At 47.0% G+C, this 13,300-nt stretch overlaps 2 protein-coding genes across 3 annotated transcripts; one reads left to right on the top strand and one right to left on the bottom strand.

The window, feature by feature from the left end:
• Nucleotides 1-6,937: 6,937 nt before the first annotated feature.
• LOC136502131 (protein CYSTEINE-RICH TRANSMEMBRANE MODULE 9-like) lies at nt 6,938-7,712 on the bottom strand. The gene is made up of 2 exons (XM_066497602.1): nt 7,362-7,712; nt 6,938-7,245 (listed from the first exon to the last, which is right to left on the bottom strand). The coding sequence occupies exons 1-2, from the start codon at nt 7,559-7,561 to the stop codon at nt 7,200-7,202; spliced, it is 246 nt and encodes an 81-aa protein (XP_066353699.1). The 5' UTR covers nt 7,562-7,712; the 3' UTR covers nt 6,938-7,199.
• Nucleotides 7,713-10,122: 2,410 nt separating this feature from the next.
• LOC136501649 (protein DETOXIFICATION 16-like) lies at nt 10,123-13,056 on the top strand. 2 transcript variants are annotated; one of them, XM_066497161.1, is made up of 8 exons: nt 10,157-10,531; nt 10,616-11,145; nt 11,244-11,330; nt 11,421-11,474; nt 11,592-11,833; nt 12,058-12,176; nt 12,601-12,690; nt 12,779-13,056. In XM_066497161.1, the coding sequence occupies exons 1-8, from the start codon at nt 10,262-10,264 to the stop codon at nt 12,836-12,838; spliced, it is 1,452 nt and encodes a 483-aa protein (XP_066353258.1). In that variant the 5' UTR covers nt 10,157-10,261; the 3' UTR covers nt 12,839-13,056. The 2 variants fall into 2 exon arrangements, with proteins under 2 accessions (XP_066353257.1, XP_066353258.1); XM_066497160.1 differs by lacking the exon at nt 11,421-11,474 and having other exon boundaries at nt 10,123-10,531; nt 11,595-11,833.
• Nucleotides 13,057-13,300: the final 244 nt, after the last annotated feature.

The raw sequence follows: 13,300 nt of genomic DNA, 5'->3' as shown, positions 1-13,300 counted from the left end.
CCAGTGACGGTGGCGCCGAGCCAAGGGTCTATTTCCTGAATTCTTTTCGCCAAGAACTTATTTGTAAGAAACTTAAAAAAAAAAGAGTCAAATAGTAAAAAATTCGCGCCACCCAACATGTACGGAAAATAATAATTCCCTCCGGAGGTCCTACTATTTTTCCGACGTTTATCGGGGAGGTCATGCTCCGAATCTTCCGAAAGCTCGGCGGGCGTCGGTCTCCAGGTCCGAGAGCTCGGCGGCACCAGTGGTTCCTCCCGAGGAGTGAGGAGTGGCGGGGCTCTCGTGCCTCGCCAAGCTCTCCTCCGACCCCGGCGGCGCGTGCCCTCGTCGCACCGACCGTCCCTCGCTACGCCACTGCCGTAGCCGCCGCCTACGTCTACGAATCTCTCCATCCCAGCCCATGGCCATGGAGAGCGGCAAGAGGCAGCCCAAGACGTGGGTCTCGGACCGGCTCATGGCGCTGCTCAGCTATTCCCAGGGCATCGTAGTGCAGCTCGTGATCCGGCTCGCGCAGGACGGCGCCTCCGCGGGGGACCTCGCGGCACGGCTCGTCAATATTGGCGGTTTCCCCTCCTCCCCAGACACTGTCGCCTTCGCGGAGGACGTCTACGGCAGGATTTCTCGCAAACAGGGCGCAGCTGCCGGCGCCAAGGGCAGCGAGTACCAGAGGCAGATGCAGGAAGCGGCGGCGTTGGCGAAGAAGCGGAGCGAGTTCAAGTTACTCGACGATGACGACGGTGAGGCTGGCGTCACGCCGTCACCGCGTCGTCCTGTAACAGCAACAGCCGGAAGCGTTTTAGGAAGAAGGGGGCGCCCCAACAGGGTGACGAAGAGGCGGCCGCACTCTCCGATTCTGGATGGGACGACGTGCGGCAGCTGGCGGTGCCCGGAATCGGACGAGCTGCTACTGCTCGAGCTTGGCGACGGTCGGTTATCTTTGCGCCGTGGAGGGCCTGCGTGGCGAGGCGGCGGCAATGGCTTCGGCGTCCCTCGCCACAAGGCAGGCGGCGGCTCTAGTGGCCCTCGCGGCGACGCGGGCGACGGATCCGGCGGTGTCAGCCCGTAGCCATCACAGCAAGGCGAGGAGCAGCTCCGGCAGCCAGCACGACGAAGAGAGCGACCCCTCCTGTCGAAGATCGCATAGACCTGGCGGCTCCACGTCTTACCCAAACAAATATTTAACAGATGAAAAAAGTTACAGTTGTATTCTAGTGCACAAGATATTACACTCGGAAGCTAATTAACAGTGAATAAAATTACAAAGCTGCCAAACAGGTCCAGGATGGAAAATTTAGGTGTGTAGAAAGATTCAATTCTTTTTTATATAATGTAGATAGGTAAGATGATGAACTCACAAAGATAAGCATGATACTCGGTGATTAAATTTGATGTTGACTCATCATGTGCACTGAAGTTACCAATCGGTATAATTTAGATCTTTCCCAACGGACCAACTTAGGCCTTGTTTCTCAATCTGTGTGTTGGAGTGGGTTGACTTGGAATTTAAACTAAACTTAACGCCAATCCACCCTAATACATATGGATTGAGGTAAATACATGGACATCCAAAAAAGCTTTACAATGTATTAGCTCACATCATTTGCACAAAATATCTAGATCAGATTGTTAGAGGGGCTTGCGAAGGTAACAAGTGTTTGCTCCGACAGAAGGTTCACAGAGGTAATAAGAGTCTGTTTGAATTAGTCCCTGGGAATCTCGCCTGGCGCAAGTGCAGCTCCCAGGCGTCCAATTTCGAGCGTCTAGGGCCAAGATGGCTGCCTGAGCGCGAGCTTGTCTGGGAGGCATCAATTCAAACAGGCCCTAGGTGCTTGATCCGATGAAAGGGTCAAGCCCTCACTTGACTACTTAGCACGCGTTGTGGCAGAACCACTAGCTTGAGACGTTTAAACTGCATTTTAAGTGAGCTACATGGCGAAAACAGTATTGGAGCTTCACAACTCGATCCACTATTCTTGACCAGCACTAAACTCTAATCACCGTTGAGTCATAAACTAAACTAAACTGAACTTTGGCCTTCATCTGTTATCACCTTTGTGTTTGACCTGTGGTGACTGGGTCTCGCCTTCATAAATTAAGCATCCTAGGTTCCATCATCCATTTCTTACAGTAAATGGTTGTGTCAGGTCCTTCATAAAAGGTGCATAGTTGAATCAAAAGGTTGAAGAAGGTCTCCCCATTGTTGAGCAGCGTTTCTCAAATACTTCAACAAGAATAAACTCTTTTCAACTTGTTACGAAGGGCATATATATAATTATTTAAAAAAAAAATCAAATGGCAGGGAATCGAAATCACACATATAAGCAGCCTGTTCGCTTGTTCGTATCTGGCTTATAAGCCATGGCTTATCAGCCAACGAACAGTATTTTTCTTTCATATCAAATTAGCCAACAATACTTTCAGTCATGGCTTATAAGTCAAACCAGCCCAAACGAACAGGACGAAGGTTTCCAAATACGAAAGTGATGGCGAGTGACAGCCCTATAAGCACTGGCGGAGCTCGGTAGAGGCCAAACTAGGCTCCGGCCCCTGCTTGTCCGCGATGTTAGATAATTAGGCATTTTTATGGTCAATTTAATCCAGAAATAAAACATCAGCAGATTCGTGACGACATATATGTGCATGTGTATATCTCCAACAATCGCTACAACATGCAAATATGATATACTGATCGATACAGTAAGTACGCAAAGTACTGTAATTACAGAGATAAAAGTGTACCTAGTGGAGGGTCCCATGCCGAGGACATCGGAGGCTTCATTCGCATCTGACATAGTGCGTTGCTCGAAGTCGTGGACCATATTCGATGCAGGAAGGTGTTCGTAGTGCAGTCCCACGAACGATCACTAGGAAGAAGATAGCTTCGCGAGCGATCACCAGGAAGAAGACGGATTCTGTGAGCGATCACCAGAAACAAGACGTCGGATGAGCAGTCACAGAATCGCTCCCCAAAAACCTAATCTCCCGCACACCCCGTGCAAGGTCCATAGGCGGACGAGGGTTCCGGAAGCACCTGCTCTCCCGCTACTCCGTGCGCGCAGAGATACGGGACGGGGAAAGCCAAAGCGCGGCTGAGATGTGGTCTCTCAGAAGCGAAGGGGAAGATCTGGACTGACCGAGGACTTCAGATTTATGGCTGCGGCAGGGAGAGAGAAAGGCAACGGAGGAACCCAAGAGACGAAGACACGAAAAGACGGTAACTAGCGTAATCAGTTCGCCTCCGCCATAAAAGAGAGAAACTCCCGTGATTATGTGGATTAAGTGGCAAAACCTGGCCACACCCGCCCACCCGCCTCGCCTCGCCCACGGCCTCGGCCCGGCCCGCGCCCACGCACACGGCTCGACCCGACCGCCGACGGCGGCGGCGGCGACGCGCGCGTGTGGCACTCCTGTATCCTTTTCTTAGCTTCTCAATTAAGATGGATAATTTCCAACCAAATAAGTTGAGTTAACGTCCAGTCAAAATCTTGTACGGTATTAATTCATACAACGCTTAATGTTACGTACCATAGAATTTTTATTTGATTTATTAAATATTATACGGGCAAGCCCATAATATATCCAACAATCTCCACCAAATTCTAGGATTTATAACAAAATAGTCTCAGAACCATATTTTTTTATATACCAGTGTTTTGATGAAAATTGTTAAGTTGAACATCCATCTACAGCAATAGTTTCACTCAGTCACAACTGAACAATGGACTAAGCCTTGAATTGACAGTTTTGTATGAGGTGAATGTCACTAAAGTCCTTAGCTGATACTAGGCTGCAAAAGGTATCCCCTCTGTTTGAAGCATATAAGTCATACTCCAGTGCCTTTCATGAGTATTTAGAGATCACCCAAATCTCATAAACTGTGACCAGCAGTCTGACTCATATAGGTGTGTTCCTCAAAAAATGTTCTGTAGGACAACATCTTTGCTTTAGCAAACCACTTGGAACACATTAAGGTAAAAACCAGCCTGCCTTATAGAAAGGAAAGATATGCATCAGAAATGAGTCTTACTAAGAATCTTTTCTCACAACTTACTACTAACTTGTTTCACCATCCTACTTTACGAGGTCTCCGATCACATAGAACAGGTTACCACTATAGTAAATTTCATGTGGGTCTCAAACCCATCTCTCTTGATGCACTTTCTATCACATTGCGTGATAGACCCTTAGTGAACTAATCTGTCAAATTGTTAAACGTGTGAACATAGTCCAATGCTATTACTCCAGAGTTTCACAATTTTCTGACAGATTTTAGTCGTCTCTTAACATGCCTTGTAGACTTCATGTTATCCTTAGAACTATTAACCTTCGTAATCACAGTCTGGTTATCGCAGTTCATAGAAATAGCCGGTATGTGTTTTTCAACAACCGATAAATCCATAAGAAGATCACGAAGCCACTCGGCCTCAGAGCCAGTGGTACTAATGCTGTGAGTTCTACTTTCATTGTAGACTTCGTTAAGATAGTCTGCTTGCAAGACTTCCAGAAAACAGCACCACCTCCAAGCGAAAACGCATATCCACTTGTGGCATAAAGCTCATCAACATCAGAAATCCAGTTGGCATTACAATAGCCTTCCAGCACCTTCGGATGTCCGGTATAACGAATACCATAGCTCATAGTGCCTTTTAGATAGCGCATCACTCTCTCAAGAGCACGCTAGTGATCATCTCCTGGGTTTGACACAAACCGGCTTAGCTTGCACACAGCAAATAAGATGTCAGGCCTTATTGCACTAGCAAAATACGTGAGCGAACCAATGATCTGGGAATATCTCAATTGATCCCTTGCTATTCTCTGATTTTTCTTCAATAGCACACTAGGGTCATAAGGTGTAGGAGCAGGCTCACATTCACTAAACCCAAAGCGACTCAGCACCTTTTTCCACATAGTGGGATTATAACAGAGTTACCCCACCATTACCTTCTCTCAGAAGCTTGATATTAAGAATAACATCAGCCTCTTCCAAATCTTTCATTTCAAAAATTAAGGGTTACATTTCTTCATTATATAGCTAATACATATGGTTAGCATCAATATGGGTTGATATCAACTTGACTACTACTGATGGTTGTGAAGTATATGCATAGCCTGTATATCTTATGTTTAAGTAGGATCATATAGACATGAAGGCTGTGATCATGGTCTGTATGCTTGTCCCATTGACTGTGATGATGGGTTAGGTTGGTCTTGTGTTTGGGTTTAGTTTGGTTGGAGCTTTGGGGTTAGGTTGCTTGCTTGTGTTTGGGTTTAGTTTGGTTGGAGCTTTGGGGTTAGGTTGCTTGCTTATCTTGTTGTTTCTCTGAGTTGGAATCGGTCCATATAGGGTGCAAATATTGGTTGAATCTGTGTTCAAATTCGTCGTCTGTTTGACATTCTTTGTTGTTCACCAAGGGTTGAATTCCGTTGAGAAGGAATGTTCCTCTGATTTACCGTCAAATGGTTTAGTGTCTAAAATGGTCGGGTTAAGCCGTTAGGGGACTAGGCGAAGAGAACAGGTTGAACCCTATCAGGCTAATTAACTAAACCTACAGGCATACTCACCTTCATCGCCTGAATACTTCAGCCCAACCATGCACAAGCTGTGCATTTTTGTTTTTTTTATGTCAATGTATTCAAATTCTGTACCAAATTTATGATTGAATAAAACAGAATAACATAAAGACAGGCAGCATCACCAGATATAATTAAGAACATTGACTGAATCAACGATACAAACCACGCCAGAAATCTCCAGTCTATCATTACGTATCACAGGATGGCATGACCATTGGCAGCAACACATTGCGTCAATCAATGCACATATTTATTTATTTGGGACAGATCGTGTATAATATAAAACAAAAGGATAGAATGCAGCCCAAATGATCATGGTGAGCATGTCAAGCCACAGCTGGGGAAAATGAACAAGAGCACCAAAGTTAACTAGAGAAATAACACACATGAGGCTGTTGGGTACAGTTGAGCTTATGTGCTGCTACAATTCTTATGTTGCTCTGCTTGATATGTTATGAGTCCTCTGTTTTGCCGAAAACATCCGTGCTCGCTCAAGTCCAGCCGAACTGTCAATGCAAAGCCAAATAATAGAAGAAAGAAATGAGGAACCACATTTCTTTGTCAAACAAACGCGTATCATTTTCAGTGTACCTAGCTATGATGTTTGGGAACTGCTGAAGTAGCTATGGTTACTATCGAATATAATACATTTTGTCATCAACTTGGCCACTTTGTGATGACTGAGAAGGTGGATCATGCGGCGAGACTGAAGTGCTTGTCTCTTTGTATGTAGTGGGTTTGGTTGGTCTTGTATTTGGGTTGAAGCAGCTTTGGTGCGTTTGGTGGCTTGCTCCCGTTGAATTTCCAGGAAGGAATGGGTCGTCAATGTCTATACAGGCTGCAAACGTGCACGGAGTTATATTTGTTTACTTCTTCTATCTAGTTCTAGAGGCCAGAGCATGGGCAGGGCAGGTGTGACATTTGTCAGTTACTCAGTTTACCATGATTTTCTTCATTTCTGAGAGCTGAATTCCTTTGGTGCTGTAGATTCTTCTTCTGAATTGACCAGAACGGAAGATGGTCAAATTCAACTTTCGCTCGTTGAGCAATCAGCGGTTTAGCATCATGAAAATTAACGGCATGTGGTTTCAGGTTTATCATAATATTATTAGTCTATTTTCCCTTTTCAGTTATGTTGGAAGTGTGGTTAAAATACATGACATATATAGCTGAATCAGAACCGAAAGGAAATGCAGGTACAAGTAGGACGAAATTGAATGAAACGGAGTCAGATGGGGCGCAGAACGTCGATTGAATAGTATCGTGGAATGAAATAGCGGATGGCGCAAAGCAAGAGGAGCATCTTTTGCGTATTCGGGGGAAAAAAAAAGAAAAAGAAAGAAAAAGAGGAGCATATATTTAGCATCACAAAAGGATGGCTCAACAAATACCCAACACATGCATACACGGTGGACAACAACAGGAATGAATTCGAAGACGAGTAACTCTAGCTACGAGTAGAATATATATGTATGAGACACAGGCACATAGCAGAGGCAGAGCAGCACGTGATGGACTGATGGTCATCAACCGCCGGCCATCAGCTAGCATGCCCTGCACGACAGGGCGATGGAGCACGAGCAGCTAGCAGCTGCCCCGGTGGATCGATGTCGTCGTCGTGCTCAGAAGCACATGTCGAGGACGCAGCAGCAGCAGATGGCCGCGCAGCTGTGATCAGAACAAAGCAAGGTGATCAGAAGGCATCATATGGAGGGTGGTGGTGTTAGCATACAAAGACATATATGCTGGTGTTGTTAGCATACAAAGACATATCAGTTGCTCACCATCCTTTCCAGAAACCGTCTCCACCGCGGCTGGTGGTCTGCTGCTGCTGCTGGCCGTAGTACGCGCCGCCGTCCTGGGTCGGCGGGTACGCCGGCGGTGGCGCAACGTAGGCCGGCGGCGGGGGTGCGCCGTAGGCCTGCTGCTGGCCCGGCGGCGGGTACGCGGTGCCCGGCGGCGGATAGCCTGCTTGGTAGCTCATGGTGGATGGATCGATATATTGATCAGCAGCAGATCAAATTAAAGATCGATGGAGCTAGGCTACCAAGCAGCACTGCAGCAGTGGAATGCAACGCAAGAACAGGACGACCAGCGGAAGAAGCAGAGCAGGTGGAGGTGGACGGAAAGATGATCGTAATGGCCCCGTATTTTTATATATACAGGACCGGAGAGCGTCGTCGTCGTCGTGTGGCTGATCCATCCGGAGAAACGGTTAGCTAGGGAAGGCGCGTTCAGCAGCGGCGGCTGGTCGCACTGTGTCACTGTCACCTAGACGGCTTGACCCTAGCGATTGGGCGCGCTTTTTATTTTTGTTATCTATTTTTTTATTAGAGAAACAAAAGAAAATAGACACCGAGGAATGCGTCTTCTGTCTAGATCGGCTCTCGTTCCTGCCTCGGAACATTCGCCGGCCCGGCCCGGCCTGCCTAAAGTTAGCCCACGTCCACGTGGAGGAGGATATTGCCGGAGCACCGACCTGGTTAGGTCTTATATAGTTAACCGAGACTGAAAATATAGTCCTTACATTAAAAAATAATTAATCTTATAGGATTCAAATTTTATATAAAAAATATTTGATCTTTTCATTTACCCGTATCATGTACGTTTCTATTCTGATGATACATATTTTCCTTTTCCCAACACATATCTATCTCGATCTATTTCTCTCATTATTTTTTGTACACCACACATTTTCACTCCTCCTTAGTTTTCGTGTCCAAACCTAGAATGCCAAATATTTTGGGACGGAGGGAGCATCCGAAAGAACTAGAACCAGAAACAAGATAATCGGAACAAAAAAAAAATAGTTCCCCATTCACTCCTAGACGGTGATAAATTGGATTTTTATGGTTATTTTGGTTCCTGCTCTCGGCTAATTGAAATAACTGAAGGAACAGAATTAATTACATAGATTGTACTTCACTTATTTATTTTTATAGAATTGTTGATAGCATTCGTAGCTCATGACAACAACAAAAAAAATATTTGAGCCGTTTCATGCTACCTATTTGGCAATCAGGCACATATAGGTCCTAAAATTGGCCTTCAAGCCACGTGACCGGTTCAAGGCCAAGCTGGTATTGACCCATTCCCATCTCTAGCGTATGCTAAAAGGTTGGTTAGTACCAATTCCTAAGGCTGTGTTTGGATTGAGGGACTAGATGGGACGGGACGGGACGACTGTTTGGCTGAGAGGCTACCAGGGGTGAGGACGTCCTAACTGGAAATATTTCCGTGAGATGCGGGTTCATCTCGTCCCCTCATATTTCACAGACGGGTCCGTCCCAAGTGGGATGAGGCGCTCGCTGGCTGGTGTGGAAGAAGAGGAGACAAGGTGCGCAGAGGAGGGGCGAGGTCCGGGCGCGGCCAAGTTGCGCCGCTGTGCGGGTGAGCTACGGCCCCGCCAGTGATGAAGAAGAGATCAGGGGTGTCCATGGGCGTGGCCACCGATGCTGAAGAAGAGGGCGGCGAGGCTGTAGTTGCAGAGGAGGGGCGAGATCTGGTCACCGGCAGGCGGTGGGGCGAGGGGTCGTGCACGGGCGGTGGTAGCGCGAGGGTTCTGCGTGAGCGGTGGCAGCGGCATAGCTTGGCTCCGCGCGCAGGCGGCGGCGCAAGGGTCGGGCGTGGGCGACGGTTGCGAGGCAAGATCTGGTCTTCACCGGCAGCCGGGCGAGGGGCTGCGCGCGGGCTGGGCGAGTGCTAGGAGGCAGGAGCTCCATCCTGTCAAGCTCACGCGAGCTCTGTGCGGCTGGGGACTAAGGAGATAAGAGAGGAGAAAGAAAAAGAAAAAAAAAACCTAACAAATGGGCCCCATCTGTCAATAGCTCATCCTATTTTTGATCTCTGAACCGAACAAAAAAATGGTTGGTCTCATCCTACCTCAACCAAACAGATAGGAACTGAATTATTTAAGAATCGGAGAACCAAACTGGACTGAACCAAAGAACCAAATGCCAAGGCCTAACAGTGATGCATATGAAGGGTTCAACCTATTGTCCCCACATAAAAGCTGAAGTGGACACGTTAAAAACTGAAGTGGACCGATATAAACGAAATCGCTAGAATTTTATTTGAAAATTTTAAACTCTCTAAAATTTTAAATAAATTTTAAAATTAGAATGAACTTCATCAAAATATGAAACGGAATTACCGGTATATATAATACAGGAGATTACTGGTATGATCCAAAATTGTGAAATTTCATCTCAACTGTTAAACCCTATGCATAGGTCTGTTATATAATAGTTAAATAAAATCGGATTGATACCAATTTTGTGACCCTCGCCACGAATTAATTGATACGAAAAAGTTTGCCTTATGGCCCCTTTGAAATGGTGGGGTTTTTTTTCTATTTTCTGTGTTTTTTATAAAAATGAACTGATTCTTTTAAAATTCTGTGTTCTAAAAGATCTAAGCCAACACGTGGACAAGTCTGTTTATCGTACCACTAAGATCCTACGACCTTCGCATCCTCCCATCCCAGGCCCCAGCTCCTACTCGACGGCACCCGGGGCCGCGGGCACAGGTTCGCCCCGCGCTCGGTCGGCGGCGACGCGCGCTTGAAGCGACTCTGAGTTGGGCTCGGCGTCGTTTCTTGGGCGTTGTTTCACTTCCACCTACAACTGCATCAACAACCCTTGGGAGTTGGGATCGGAGGTCATCAACCGAATCAGTGTCCCCAATGGCCCATGAGGCACGCATGGCGCTCCTCGAGACGCGGCCGCCCTCGGTTGCGGAAGGCTCATCACATTGGTTCTGGTGCTGGCAGGGCCTCGCCGGGGCCGAGGCGAAGCGGCTAGCGCGCCTCGCCGGGCCGATGGTCGCCAGCTGCTTCCTGCAGAACGCCGTCAACGTAGTGTCCCTCATGTTCGTCGGCCACCTCGGCGAGCTTCATCTCGCCGGCGCCTCCCTCGCCATCTCCGTCACCAGCGCCACCGGCTTGAACATCATCGTACGCACGCGCGCGCCGGCCATTATTCTGACTGATTAATTATTGTTTGCCTCGCCTTAATTCGCATATATATGGCTCTCGCAGATCGGCATGGCGTTTGCGCTGGACACGCTCTGCGGCCAGGCGTTCGGCGTGCGGCAGTACCACCTCCTGGGCGTCTACAAGCAGCGCGCGATGCTGGTGATCGGGCTGGCCTGCGTCCCCTTCGCCTTCGTCTGGGCGAACGCCGGCCGGATCCTCGTGTTCCTCCGCCAGGACCCCGCCGTCGCCTACGCACGGTGGCTCATGCCGTCGCTCGCGCTGTACGTGCCGCTGCAGTGCCACGTACGGTTCCTGCAGACGCAGAGCCTCGTCCTGCCCGTCATGGCGAGCTCGGGCGCCACGACGCTCTGCCACCTCGCCGTGTGCTGGGCGCTGGTGCACAAGGCCGGCATGGGGAGCAAGGGCGCCGCGCTGAGCAACGCCGTCTCGTATGGCCTCAACCTGGTGATCCTGGCCCTGTACGTCAGGCTGTCGGGCGCCTGCGAGAGGACATGGAACGGCTTCTCCGTGGAGGGGTTTAAGGAGCTGCGTCAGTTCGCCAATCTTGCCGTGCCGTCTGCGTTTATGATATGGTAAGATTAACGATGTGATCTTCTTTGCACACGTCTGATGATCGGCTGCTGCACCATATATTTGTTGAGATATAAACAATGTCCTTTCTTTGGTGCAGCGTGGAGTTTTGGGCTTTTGAAATCATTGTCCTGCTGTCTGGTCTTTTGCCGAATCCTCAGCTAGAGACTTCAGTGCTGTCAATTTGGTATGATCACACTCACAAGTCAAGATTCAGAAAAGACACAACAAACTCTGATGTCTGATCTAGCTAACCAAACAGTGTTCAATTCTGCAGCCTTAACACTTCGATTCTGCTCTTCATGGTACCATTGGGGCTTAGTTATTCCATTAGATGACTTGCTGCCTGTCCCCCAATTCAATTATTATCACCCTATACTCCTATATTTACAGGCATTATATTATACAATTATAGTTTGATGGGCCAATTGTCTCTTCTTGCTCCATGCAGCACCCGTGTTTCGAACAAACTTGGTGCCGGGCAGCCTCAGGCAGCAAAGTTGGCTATGAGGGTAGTCATGTGCATGGCCTTATCTTCAGGATTCATTCTGCCCATGGCCATGATCCTGCTACGCAGTGTCTGGGGACAGATGTATCGCAATGAGCAGGAAGTTGTGGCATACATTGCTAAAATGATGCCGGTTCTTGGGATATCTTTCTTCATAGATGGCCTTCACGGCTCGCTCTCAGGTGGCCAACCAAATCTGAAACTGAAATGCATCATGAGCAATAATTTTGGGGAATCAGAGTATTAGTTTTTTTTTAAAGGAACTACGGAGGGGAGAGATTCGCCGCCTGGATTTCATTAAAATTCAGAGAAGAGTTCAGATTACATAGCACGAATCAGGAGCTAGACGAGCCCTGATTAGATGAGAATCAGAGTAGTAGTAATCTTGTGCATTTCACTTTTCCAGGTGTGCTCACAGGCTGCGGCAAGCAAAAGATCGGCGCTGTCGTTAATCTCGGCGCGTTCTACTTGGCAGGCATCCCCATGGCCGTGCTGCTTGCGTTTGTCTTCCATATGAATGGAATGGTACGTATATCTATGTCCTTTGCTCAACATCTCGTCGGCAAACTTAGCACATGAACATCTTTGAACTCAGATAACAGCACTACAACACATGAAACTAATGATGTCGAAGCTGTCTGAGTTTAAAAATCTCTGTCTATCTTACATTTTGTGTTGTAGTATTACATTTATGCCCGTTATCTGGGGAAAAAAAAAACTGTTCTGCAATACGCCCTTCGTCCCAAAATGTAAGACAGACATAAATTTCAATATGATGAACAATTAGTCTAACAATACAAAATGTTTATGCTACAAAATTTGTTAAATTGAATTTGTATTTATAAATACTTTGTAATGATCAAACTTTTGTTGCCCCAGATGATATATTATAAGATAAATAACGATTAAAATATGATTTTGAAGAGGGTAATGTGCTTGTAATTAACAGGGCCTTTGGCTCGGCATGGTGGTCTGCGGCAGCCTCACCAAGGCGCTCTCGTTTGCATCTGTCGCGTGGTTTATAGACTGGAATGAGGAAGTAAGTAGAGTACAACGACTAAGTTCTGTCAGGATGCAGCTCTAGACTAGCCAGGATGACATATTCTCCTTTCTGTTTCAAATTTCAGGCAGTCAAGGCAAAGGATAGGGTGTTCACCTCATCTCTGCCAGTGGCGCATGAAATATGAACGAAGCATCATGGTAAGTTGCAGTCAACTAAAAGGCGTAATTGGAATGGTGTGGAAAAAAAGAAGAAGAAGTTGCCTTTGTATAGTAACAATGAAAAGCTTTATGGTGAAACCACCAATTGGCCCAGTGATTAGTCCATTTGTTCCACTAAGGTAGTGTAGAAACCCTTATGTTCCTTCAACTTCAATATTGAAATTTCAAGCAAGCCAACTCAGCATTGAATTTACCGTTCACTGAGCAACCTCCGAAATCTTTTCGCTGATAGTGCGGTGCATTTTTCAACCTTCAAACTGTCGTAACTGGACAAATATGGTACCGGACACCCTCCAACTATCGAAACTGGATAAATATGGTCCTTTAGCTATTTTCAAAGGTGATTTTCTATCTTCAAAAATAATAAAAACCTGTTTTAATCTATAAAATTCATAATTTATGTATTTTAAATCAAAAAAATATGAAAC

Source organism: Miscanthus floridulus, chromosome 13 (genome assembly GCF_019320115.1).
Source record: "Miscanthus floridulus cultivar M001 chromosome 13, ASM1932011v1, whole genome shotgun sequence".
In the NCBI taxonomy this organism is placed as follows: Eukaryota; Viridiplantae; Streptophyta; class Magnoliopsida; order Poales; family Poaceae; genus Miscanthus; species Miscanthus floridulus.
Note: the sequence above shows the minus strand (reverse complement) of the source record. Positions and strands in the feature narration are given on the sequence as shown.